Raw genomic sequence first — 12,676 nt, forward strand, 5'->3', positions numbered from 1 at the left:
ATGCGCTTGCAGGCAAATGGGAGCGTACCATCTTGGAGAGGGAGACACCGTGCGGGGGGGAAAAGTGGCTTCGGATCCGCTGGCAGGGAGGCGTGGCTAATCTTTGCTAGAGCTGTCCTGCGCGCTTCATATGCTAATTTGAAGGAGATGCGAGTTGGAGGCCCAGGGGGATTGCGGGAGGCAGCGCTGCTCATTTGCGACCCTCTCCTCCAGAATCCCCCTCCATTAATAACTCCCTGCTGGTCCTGCCACCACGCGCGGTAGCCCATCCGTCTCCGCGGCCGCAGGTGTCTGCCAGCTGGCCACGCAGCCTTGCTGGACTTCACCCTTTATTGATATGTTTGTTAAACATGCCAGGCCTCTGATTAATGGAGACGGGCCGGGGCTTCAATCCTGCTCCAGGTTTTAGCAAGGGATGAGTGTTTTGACGGCCTGTCTTCGTCGACGGGTTCAGTTTGATAGTCAGGTCCTGGACATTTGACATTCAAGTGCAGACAGGACACAGTGCTGGGGGACAAGATAAGCAGGAACGCCGTTTACCAAGTTCTAAAACTTCTTCTCTTCCTCGTAGCTGTACACTTTCCTCTGAGGGGAATATCAAAGGCAGTTGTTGACTTGGCCTGTATAAATTCGGCTTCCATGAATATGTAAATAGTGCCGGCTTCCTCCTGGCTGTCGTCCCTTGGGCTGCCGCTGTGCTCCCGCTGCTGGTGTGTACTCTGTTTAGCAGAGCAGCCCTGTTCTGCTTCGAGGCCGAGGAGAGCGGCGATCGATAAAGCGCCGTGACACGCACGCGTCACCCCCACTCCCCCATGGGGGTTTAGTACATCGGGGCTCGCCACGGGAGATGCTCCTCAGTGCTGAGCACGCATGGCATGGGTGGTGCCTAATGAATTCCGCTAACGTGTGTGTGTGTGTGCGTGTGTGTGTACGTGTGTGTGTGCGCACGTGCGTGCATGCGCCTGTGTGTACACAAGCACCCGAAGGAATTCTTCTCACGTGTGCATGTCTGTGTGTATTTTGAGGTTTGATGCGTACTGTTTTCCTCTCATGTGGGTGTGTTTGTGTGCCTGTGTGTAAGCACCAAAGGATCTACATTTGTGTGTGCGCCTTAGTGCGTCTATTTTAAGGTTTGATGCTCACTGGTTAACACTCCCGTGTGCATGTGTGTTCGTGTGCATGTGTGTCCTCAGAAGCTGGGCGGTCAGGTCCGGGCAGTGGTGGTGCAGGAGCGCAGGCTTCACGTCGGAGTCCATAACGGCTGGGGCTGGGTGGACGGGCCCCGGGTGCTGGTGCTGGAGCCGGGGGCCCCGCAGGGCCAGGAGGCCAGGGCCGAGGCCGGCAGCAGGCTCACACTCACCTCCACGCACGCGCCCAGGTTGGTGGGCCATATGGCCGTTCCCTGAAAACGAATCCTGTTGCTTCCTGCTAAAGGCACAAATGCGGTGTTCTGAATTCTCGGTGCCCAGGGGAATTCCATGCCCTTTGCCGTTTAGTAAACACTGTTGGCTCACTCTATTGGCTCTGCGTGTCCTGTCCCAAATCCCCAGCCTTATGTCCTCCGTCCTGCGTGACCTCCTTTTCGCCCCCTGCACTAGTCCTTTCGCCTGCTCAGATTACCGGTGTAAGCTCACTCGTTCAGCCGTGCCCTTCTGTGCCCTTCCTTCCTTCCTGCTGTTAGCCATTAGACTCTCTGTCTATACCTACATATACGTTCTGCATTTCTGAATGCAGAACATGCTGAACCTTGAGTCAGATGGGTTAAAAAAGCAGAAGCCCACACTGGGTGCCACTCCTGTCAGCTAAGAACAGGGAACTGAGGCTACTGTTCGCACAGGCAGAACAGAATTGGACAATAGAAGATTGGAAAAAACATTGCCTGCTCTGTGTCTTGATTTCTGTCGTGACAATTGGATGGTAGGGGCAGAATTCCTGCTCCATGATATTGTCCTGGCACACTTTGGGTCACTTAATACCATTTGAGCATCGTTTAAATGGCACAGCCCACCTGAATGTTGTTGCTGACCATGTCCATCCCTTTATGACCACAGTGTACCCATCTCCTCATCGCTACCTCCCGCAGGTTGGTACACGCTGTCACAAACCTCACATCATCTCAAACTGGTTTCTTGAAGAAGACAATGAGCTCACTGTACTCAGATGGCCTCCATAGTCACCAATAGTTCCAGTAGAACTTTGGTATTTGCCGGAACAGGATATTCACATCATGGATGTGGAGCCGACAAATCTGCATGATGCCGTCATGTCAATATGGACCAAAATCTGAGAAATGTTTCCTGTATCTTATTGAATTAAGGCAGTTTTGTTATTTTAAGGCTCTGTGTGTGTGTGTGTGTGTGTGTGTGTGTGAAGAGACAGAGAGAGAGTGACTGAGTGTGTAGTTAAGTATTGCACTCATGCTCTTTTTTTTTTCCTCGGTATTGACTCCTGTAGTGGTATCTTCGTTAAGAGCATCGGCTAAATGCTGTAAATGTAGATGCGGTCCTGAAGGCACTGAAGTGTGTGTAAGGCTCACTCACGGGCAGCTTTTCCATGCGTTCCATTAGCCTCTCCAAGGTTCTTAGCTCTCTGTGCTGCTAAAACATTCTCTAACAAGCATCACTGCCAGCATAAGCAGCATAAATGATGAGAATAAGGGGTGGAAACTTGGACGCGCCTGCGGTTTCGCTGGTGCTTCAGAGTTTATTCCAACCTCTTCACCCCCAGCCTGCAGGCCCGTGAGGTGCGCGAGTCTGGTGCACCGTCTCTTCCCCATCAGTGCATCGCGCTTTCATCCCGTATTAGAACCATGGCTTTGCAGCCGTTTACACACCTTCTCCCTGATCAGTATTTCATCACTTTCGTCACTTAACCCCAAATGGATTTCTGAGCCGTGTTTGTGGGGTGCTTTGGCTTCGGCTGGACGGGCGACCCCCTGCGCGCACCTCCCTTTTGCGTGAACTCGCACCCGTGCTATACGGCAGAGGCGTAAGAGTGCAGCGGCGAGCTGCTCACCTCTACCTTCAGCACAGCTCCTCGGCATCTGCCGCCCGCCTGGAAACGGAGCTATATTTAAAATGTGACGGAGACAGCAGGAAATGGAACGAGGGAGAGAGAGAGAGAGAGAGAGAGAGAGAGAGAGAACTGACGTCCTTTATGCGGTCTGTCACGACCGCGTCTGCTAGCGACGCCTCACTGTCTCTGACGTGCGAGCTCTACTCGGTTGCGGTGAAACGTGCTGGGGCCAGCCATTAACGCTTTTTGTGAGCCCCCAACACGCAGCGGCGCGTCCAGTTTCACCATGCCGCACTGAGACGCCGGAACGGCTGACTGTTCTCGGGACGTCAGAGAGTGACGGTGTTTAATTAGTGATTGTTTTTACTCCTCTCCCGCTGCTGCTGTTTTGATAACCGCACACGTGTGAGAGTGTGTAAATGTGTGAAAGAAAGGTGATAGCATGCTGTTGAGCAAATTAGCTGTGCCAGACTGTCACGAGTGAAGGAAGCATGCCGTGTTAATAGAATTTTGCACTGTATTTCAGATGTGTAGTGGCATTGCCTGTGTCAAACTTCTTTCCTTTTCCTGTTTCACATCGGTGTTCCTGTATCTATTACAGACATAAGGAGGTGTTTCGTTGGAAAAGCTACTGCGGCTTTTGAAGGGCTTTTTTTTAGGCTCTTGCAGCAGTATTTTTTCCATATTATACATTGGAGGAAACAGGAACTTCGGAGATCTTGGAGTTGCCCATTGAGGTGCACGTCTAGCACCCAGACGTCATCAGCTCACCCTTTAGCCTTACCCAGCGCATCCCACAGATGCTCCATTGCATGGGGATCTGGGGGATTTGGAGGAACTCTGAACTCTTTGTCATGTTCCTTAAACCATTCATGAGCAGTTTCAGTGTGGCAGGACGCATCATCGTGCGGAAAGAGCACGTCGCTGTTAGAGAATCCCGTTGCCAAGAAAGGTCTGCAAAAAAGAATGCCAGGACCCAAGGTTTCCCAGAAAAACATTTCCCAGAGCATCCCATGGTCCTCACTGGATTTTCCTCTTCGCAGAGAGAATCCTGGTTCTATCACTGCCCCACACATACACACACTGTCTTCTACATGATGTAACAGAAAACATGATTCATCAGACCAGACCCCCTTCTTCCATTGCTCCTTGGACCAGTGGGTCAGCACGGGCCCTCTGACAGTCTGGGGATATGTGGCCCCATACACAGCAAGCTGCAGTGCAGTTTGTGAGATAGGAAAAGACTGGCTAGCCTTTGCTCCCCACAGCCATTAGTTAGCCTTGGGCACCCAGGACCCTGTTACTGGTTCATACTTTTGGGAGGTTTTTACCAATGCATACCGGGAACACCCCACAAGCCCTGCCGTTCTGGAGATCCTCTGACCCAGCCGTCCAGCCATCACAATTCGGTCCTCATCAGTGCTGTTCACACCAGTGTTGTTCACGTACCCATTTTTTCTGCTTCACATCAACTCCAAGAACTGACTGTTCAGTTGTTGTCTAGTATATCCACCCCTTGACAGGTGCCAGTGTAGTGAGCTAATTAATGTTATTCACTTCACCTGTCACTGGATTTCATGTTATGGATCTGATGGATCTCTGTGTGTGTCTATACACACACACACACACACATAGCGAAAGAGAGAGTTTATATATATAAAGGTTTCCAATAGTACAGTGTAAATGTGCTTGAAAACATTTGTTTTAGATTTGCACAGCATGCAAAAATTCAGTTAAAACATTTTGCTTAGTGAACATCATTACTTATTCCAGAGTGCTCCAAGGCCCACTTTAAGAGGTTTATTGAAATTAATTAAATGCATGTTGAATCCTGATTTGTTAAGACTCCTGAGCTCTTCTGCATGCATCTCTGTAGGAATGTACTCAACTGTTAACCCAGCCCCCTACACACACACACACACACACACACACACACACACACACACCACCGCCGCCACCCTCACACAATCACTGTTTTAATGCAGTGTGGAAGACCAGCGCTCTGTGCGTGGGTGTGTGTGTGAGTGAGTGAATATTCTGCTGTAAATTGTAGCCTGTGCGTGGGCTGTAATTATGCTGGTGGTGGGAGAGACAAGCTGCTTTCCTCCATGTTGAAATGAGGCATCAGCCACATCCTTCTTGTCTTTTACTGGAAATATGAGCGCTCGCCTGCGTTCATAAGCAAGCTAATATCAGTGGCCTCCGTTTTCCCAAATAATGACATGCAGGGCTGTAAACAATTTTCCGTTGTCGTTCTTCCCACCTCAAATGGTGTGCCCGGTGGCTGGCGTCCTCACGTCAGACTGCTTCAGTAAGCCCCCATCATGGGTGTTTGCCTGTCATTGTTCCCCAGCAGAACAGAGTGTTTATGGGAAATGGAGCACTAGCCTTGTACGTTCCTGTGATCTCTAGGAGAGCAAGCTCCATGCACGCCGACATTAGCCACTAATGAGTTTACTCCTGTCTGCAACGTTCAATTTGTTAAAGCTGTATTTAGTGTACATGCCTGAGCAGGAAAGATTAGCAAAGTAATGTCTTTAACTGCAGTGGGGGGGGGGGGGGGAGAGACATTTTAAAAATCATTTTGGCGATATTCAGTAACAATGTTGTTAAGCTGCTGTTGTGCTAAGCCTTCTGGTATTGATGGCTAAACATGACATCATTGAGTAAATAAATATATATAGAAAAATAAATAAAATAAAAGCTGAAACAATTTAATAATATATTTAAATGCATTATTAATTTATTAGAACATGGAGTACATTTAATTATTTATTTAACACTTATTTAACTTTTTGTATTTAATGATGTATTTAATTTTTTCTTAAACTTTTTATTTCTTAAACTTTTTGTCCAAGGAAAATTAGTACCACAGACTCATGCAGAAGATTATTTTTGCAATGGATTTTAGCACACTGATATTAGAACCAATGGCAGTGGTCAAACATTATAACAGCAGAAAAAAACCTCTGTGTTGGTTTTCATACCCTTTTCACACAGCCTCACTGAGCAGCACAGGGTTCTGGATGCTGGACAAAGCCTTCTCCTTCTCATTCTGCAAGCTTTCCTTTGTTTTTACCAGCCAAGCACTCAGTAAACACGAGGTCCACAAAAATGTCACGTGTAAGCTGCTAATAGGACATTGATGCTTGTTTTAAAAAAAATAACATTTTTAAGTTGTACTGTAGAATAAAATCTATGTGCTACATCAGCGGTGCTGAGCGTGACCACACAGTACGAACGCATTCAGGACCCAAATTTGAGTCATGACCCGCAGTTAAAGAACCACTGAACTATTTCATTTCAATTCCACTGTGCAATCTTTTCATATTAAAAAAATGTGTAAATGGTTTTATATATGGGAAATCACAAAAAAAAAAAAAAACTAAACCCAAGACCTCTGTAAGGTCACACTGCCTATCGGAGGTATTCGGTTCACTCCCAGTATAAACATACTTCTGAAAAGTCTAACTGAACTTATCACAGCAACATGTATGCATGACAGGAGTTGAAAGAACATAGGATGTGTACACGACCTTCATGAATACCACACCCACACTGCTTATACTGGACGCCTTTGATTCAGATCTCGCCATTTGTCATGTAAATCATGTGCTACATATTAGGTACTGAGGACTTTGTCCTAATCATCTGAGTAAAACCTCTTTTGACCAAGAGCAGACACATGCAGTCTGGGTGCAGCTCTTGCGAGTGCTGGTTACTGATGGCAACTTCTCCCCTGTAGCTCTGCCCCCTCCCTGACGCTGCGTGGAAGCGTGGAGCTGAGGATGACGAGGCACCCAGCCTTCAGCGTGGTCTTCCAGCTGGAGTATGTCTTCTCCGTCCCCCTGGCTGCAGAGGAAAAGGTAAGAGGCACCTTCCGCGTGGTCAGGTGGGAAGGCGTGCGCTCCCAACGGGCTGCTGTCAGACACGGGGACGAAGTGAGGTCCAGTGGCCCCTCTGCTGTACAGAAACACGTGTGGTGAGGTGGAAACGGCCAGAAGGCTGCTGGAAGGAAACGTGTGTGTCCGGTGTGTTGGAAGGAGAAGGAACACTAGGCTAGGCGGATCCATTTGCCGTCCCGCCTTTGTCCCTGTGCGGCATTTACACAGGAAGCGTAACATCTGCGTGTCGTCTGCTCTCGTCTGTGTGGAAAGCGCCTTGAAAGCGTTGCGTCGGCAGGAGAGGGGGAAGAAGGTGCAAGCAGGAGGTTGGACCTGGCAGGGCACCAAAACGAACACGACACATTTATGGTACAGAACCGTCAGGAAACAGCCCAGAGGGAGAAGTGCAGCGCGTGTGGAGGGGAGGAATCTAGAATGTCTCTTTCTCCTCTTTAGGCTCTCGTTTTCTTCCTGTTCACCCCCCCCCCCCACCGTCTGTCTCCGCCTTCCCACAGTGTAAATGTGTCTCTCGCGGCGGAAAGCAATCCGCTGTCCTTGGCCCAGCACCCTCGGTGAATAGCCATGTAAAGGAGGTAGGCTGGGGAGGACCAGGGCTGAGGGCAGCGAGGAGGCTCAGCTCTGGACCCTGCAGGCCTGCCTGAACCACACGCTGCTCTCCTCCGCTCAGGGCCACGCTCCAACTGGGAGGCTCTCTAGATTAGTCCTTTTATAACGAAACTACATCGATGCAGCGCCGTGTGTCAGTAGCTCTTTATAGACCACTCAGCACTAAACCCAACAGCACACACACACACACACACACCCACACACCCGCTATAGCCTGATGCAAGACACCTACCTCGGCAACCTAAATGAACACATCTTCAACTGCAGCATAATGGCAACACAATCGCACACAATACACCTTGGGTGGCCTGAAACCCGTCATGTCGATGGGTGCCTTATTCTTTGTAACACAATGCCGAAGGTCCTCTCGGTTAAGCTCAGTTAAGCTGAAGGCCAAGCAGTGGGGTCTCCGATCAAAGAGAGAAAAGGGAAGCTGACATGGAGGTTTGTTTATAGCTGCTGGTATCACACTATTCTGTACTCAAAGGTACAGAATAATTAAAAAGCTGTCTGTGTGTGTGTGTGTGTGTGTGTGTGTGTGTGTTTTATGGGATGAGAGAAGGAAGGTGGAACGAGCAAGGCAGACTAATTGCGTGGGCGGTTGTATATTTAACATGTGTTGAAGGGTGCTGTGTCAGGCACATGTCACAGTGCTGACTAACGGAGCTGGAAGAAAGCCTTAGCCTGTGGGAGGCCTGAACCTCGCCTACCTGACACTTCCTTCTTGCTTTGCGTAATAATGCAGCTCCCTGATTGGTGTTTGGGTGCCAAGCAATTGTGAAAAGTCTTCGTGAAATACAAAAAGATTTAAAACTCTGCGGGCAGTAATTACATCGGCATTTTGTTTCCCATGTTTAGGAAGTAATATATCGCTCTCATTTGTTGGCTTACTAATATTAATGTTTTGTTTCAGCTGTATGGATAACGTACAGAGACCTTTATATGGGTTACACACACTATGAGTGTGTGATCTCTGGCTATGCACAGCTGGTATTAGCCGTCTTTCTGACTGGTTCTGTTTGGGTCATTTCGGGTGGCAGATTACTGTCCATCCCAGCAGTGAAACTGACACCAGCAGCACTAATGTAACTGATGAACTTGATAAACACCCACAACCATGCCAGTACCATGTACGTGTTGGTGCTGTGATGTTACTGGTTCTGTTGCGAAATATTATGTAGCCAACAGTGGTCGTGTGCTAAACAACCAGCCAGTGCTGAAGTTAAAAGAACACTTATAAAATGTAGCCATAATATAGGTGTACCAAACACCATATGCCATATGAGCATGCAAGCTCTGTCAGCTGGGCTGTAGTGAGCTGACTGAATGCTGTCCACACTTGAATGCCTGCCAAAGGGCCTGTCGCGCTGACTGCAGCTGGGACTCCCAGTCAGCTCCCAGCCAGCCTACAGTCAGACTGGACACTCCTCACTGCCTACAGCTACAAAGGTTCCATCCATTTAATGTGTGGAAGTGGTGATCTCACAGGTGTAAAGAATAGTATCGGTTTATATACAGTACACAGTGTATTTTGAGACCCTTTCAAGTTTTCTGTTTCAGATAAAGTTTCCTCTTAAAATGGTTTCAACTCATTTTTTTTTAATGAATCAATATACAGTACGCCACAATGACAAAGCAACACTTGTTTTCTGAAATATTGTGTAAATTAAAAATATATTTATCACATTTACCTTAATATTGATAACCCTTGTTATGACACTCTCACAGTTGAACTCTGGTGCCTCCTGCTGCTATCAGTGGACCTGCAAAGGCTTCTACAACTTCACTGGACTCCATAATTAGGAAAGGCACATGTCTGTCTGTATAAGGTCTCACCCTTGATGGTGTATCTCAGAGTGAAAACCAAGCTGTACACCCGTGAGACAAAGATCTGAGGATGGATGCAAAAAGCAGCATTGAAGGCGCCCAATATTACTATAGACTCCATCATTCTCAAATGGAAGAAATTTGGCATCTTCACAGATTTGGCACATAGCCAAACTGAGTAATCCAGGGTGACAGGCATTGGACAGACAGGTAAAGAAGAACCTAGTGATGATCTAGTGAATAAGATCTATAGTCTCTGTGGAGATTGGAGAACCTTACAGGACTCCAATTAGAGCTTTATGGTAGGTTAGCCGGATGCTAGGTTATGGTAGGTTAGCCTCAGAGGCACCTGAACAACTGTTAGATCAATGAGAAGCAACAACATCTATTCTGGTGAAATAAAGAATGTACGGTTTGGCCACAGTTCCAGTGGCGTGTGTGGGGGAAACCAGGCACTTGAGCATCACCTCATAATACCATCTCTACAGCCAAACACGGTGGCGGTGACATCATGCTGTGGGGATGATGTTCTGCGACAGGAACTCTGGCTAACTAGTCAAGAGAGAGGGAAAGATGGATGCAGAAGAATATAGAGCAGTCCTTGGTGGAAAGTCAGACATTTCAAAAAGGCAGCAACCTAAAGCATACTGCCAAGAAAACACAGAACTGGGTTTGGGAAAACTTTGTGAAAGTCCTGGACTGGCTCAGCCAACCCGAACCCAGTAGAGCAGCTCTGGAGAGAGCTAAAAATGGCTGTTCACCAATGCTGCCCATTCAACCAGGCCCAGCTTGAATGGTTCTGCCAGGAGGAACGGGAGAGTCCTCTAACTGAGAGGTGTGCCAAGCTGGTAGGACCAATCCCAAGAAGACTATGCTGGCAAATGTGCTTATTTTAGTTTTTTTTAAATAATCAACAAAACCCTCCAAAAAAGCTGTTTTTGATTTGTCATTGTAGAGTGTTATATACACATTAATGAGGAGAAAAGAGTATTTGAAGATTAGTCTTAAACATGCCAAATATTGCTAAACCTGAAATGATTATATATTTTGTATATTTATGTATTAGCTGCTAACTGCCTTGTAAGTAACTAAAAGTAAATATTTTATGCCAAACTAGCCTAATAGTATACACTAATAATTTTGGAAAATTGTCATCTGCAGGACAGCATGGCTTTATAAATCTTGACTGCCTGTCTGTACAGTGCATTGTGCCATGCCGGTGGTAACATTCCATCTTCAAAAAAAACCAACTCAAACCACTTCCTTTGCTTGGCACACAGGTAACATTCCCTGAATCGGAAGACCTCTCTTAATGGAATGCAATATGCCTTTTAGCTGAGGCCTGTAATTATTCTCCCATTGAGTTGCCTGTCCTTAGTGAAAGCGCGTCGTTCTGCGGGCTTGTCTCCTTAAAGCCTGCCCGTGTTCCTGCCGAACTGGGTGTTATTCATCTCCTCTAGCAGCTGCTGGGGGTGAACTCTCGGTGGTGCTGAAATTTTTAGTGCTGCTTATGAGCACAAGGACACGTTTTGCCATTAGATTTGCCATTAGATGCTGCTAATTAAACACCTTTGTAGTAGTTTTACTTACTTTGCAGTATTACACCTACCTAGAAATATTCCTGTCTTCTATTAGTTCTTACCACAGAACTTTCTAGAAGCTGAAGGCTTTTTCCACATGGTTGAGTGTGATCCTTAACTGCTCTCTCTACAGGTATGCTTCACTCTGCAGGGAGACTTTCCTTTCCCCTACATCTCCTCCTAATGAGTCCTAATACAGCAAATACATGCTGTCATACCCGCTCTAGCCAAAGCTGTGGCTGTTGGTAGGACAGACATGCAGTCAGCCACTGGGTGGAGCTGTGGAGCTCAGAAGCAAAGCAGTACACTTGGGTACAGCAGCATGCTTAGATGTCTCTGTCTGTCTCTCTCTCTTTCTCTCTCTGTCTCTCTCTCTCTTTCTCTCTCTCTCTCTTTCTCTCTTTCTTTCTCCCTCCCTCCTATCACCTCACATTGATGCCCAAGCTACTGTTTACTGTGTTTTACCACCATGCAATTATTCCTCTAATGTGTTTTGAGAGATTTGCTGGATGAGTATGGCAAAGCTGGTGACTAATTAGCAAATCACTCGGTTGTGACTCCACACCTTTGCGAACATGTTTCCAACTGTTCCAAAACAAGCGACTTGCATGTAGCACGTAGCCACTCTTCAACGCCGGCCTTTAGATCAGCCTGGCCCCCAACGCAGCAGAACATCTTTAGAAGACTTTAGCTAGAAGGGGCTGTGTTTTCTGGGGTCACTTCATACTTTAGGATTGTTTTTGGTTTTTTTTTTTTTTTGGTTTGTTTTTTTCTCCACTTTGTTGCATCATGTGTTTTTTCATTTTGACATCTCTACTACCAGGGACTGTAGATGAAATGCCTGGCACAGCATTTTAGCAGCACGGAGGGCAGAAATAAACGCGCTGTTGGGGGAGACACCGAGACGGACGCGTCTGAAGCCCGCTGCCTTCTGCACGCTGAAAGGCACACAGCTCAACAGCAAAGCCACAGGAGTCGGTACTGTTACAGCCCTGGCCTGCCATACCCCGTAATCTTCAGCGGCAGTTCAAACCCGCCCTGTTTGCTCCACCATGCTCGTGCTCCGTGACTGCGAGCGAGGGCCGGGCCGAAGCCACTCCTGCTTCAACGAACCCGGGAGATTAATAAAAAACGGTGGCGGAAACGTAGTTGTTAACTTCACTTAAATAAGTTGTTTTTTTTTTTTTTTTTTAAAGAGCCCAAAAAAGCTGCTAGTTTAGATTCTCCCACTCATCCCACGGAGCATGTAATTGCATGCGTAGGTTTGTCTTCGTCCTGGACCTTGGCTCCTGCCTCAGCTCCTACACCACTCTGTTCTGTGAGAGCGTCTAGCAGACGCCAGCCTGTCCCCAGCCGTCCTCCCAGGATCACCGCACCATAGTCTACAACCTGACATGGGGAAATGAATTGGATGAATTTAAGTGTAGGCTCTCTGAAAAACCTCAAAATCACCTTTTCCCTTCACTGGATTTTTCATCCCCACACTGCCCTCCCTCGCTTCCTTTTTCTCTCCCTCTCTCCTTTTCTCCTTCTCTCTCTCTCTGCCCTGTCTCCTGCTGCTCCTCCACCTTTCTCTCTCTTTCCCTCTCTACCCACCCAACCCCACCCAAAACACACACACCCTTTTTGCTCTTTTGCTCTCCTAGGCACTGCGCTACAAGACTGACAGCTGATCTTCCGCCCATATAGCTTCTAATGCTAGTCTGTCAACACCAATCACCCAGCGGCCCAGGCTGGAGTGGC

General features: G+C 47.6%; 1 protein-coding gene across 6 annotated transcripts in view; it reads left to right on the forward strand.

Moving 5' to 3' along the window:
- nphp4 (nephronophthisis 4) overlaps positions 1-12,676 on the forward strand; it is a 103,669-nt gene that overhangs the window by 33,140 nt on the left and 57,853 nt on the right. For 4 of the 6 annotated variants that reach the window (XM_081707384.1, XM_081707386.1, XM_081707387.1 and 1 more), the window contains 2 exons: positions 1,194-1,378; positions 6,761-6,881. In XM_081707384.1, the coding sequence (XP_081563510.1) occupies positions 1,194-1,378; positions 6,761-6,881 (306 nt within the window). The remainder of the gene's footprint in view (positions 1-1,193; positions 1,379-6,760; positions 6,882-12,676) is intronic. The other 2 variants (XM_081707385.1, XM_081707389.1) reach the window with 1 other exon arrangement.

The sequence above is a fragment of the Electrophorus electricus genome, chromosome 25, assembly GCF_041902795.1.
Source record: "Electrophorus electricus isolate QZ-2024a chromosome 25, ASM4190279v1, whole genome shotgun sequence".
NCBI classification, from domain to species: Eukaryota; Metazoa; Chordata; class Actinopteri; order Gymnotiformes; family Gymnotidae; genus Electrophorus; species Electrophorus electricus.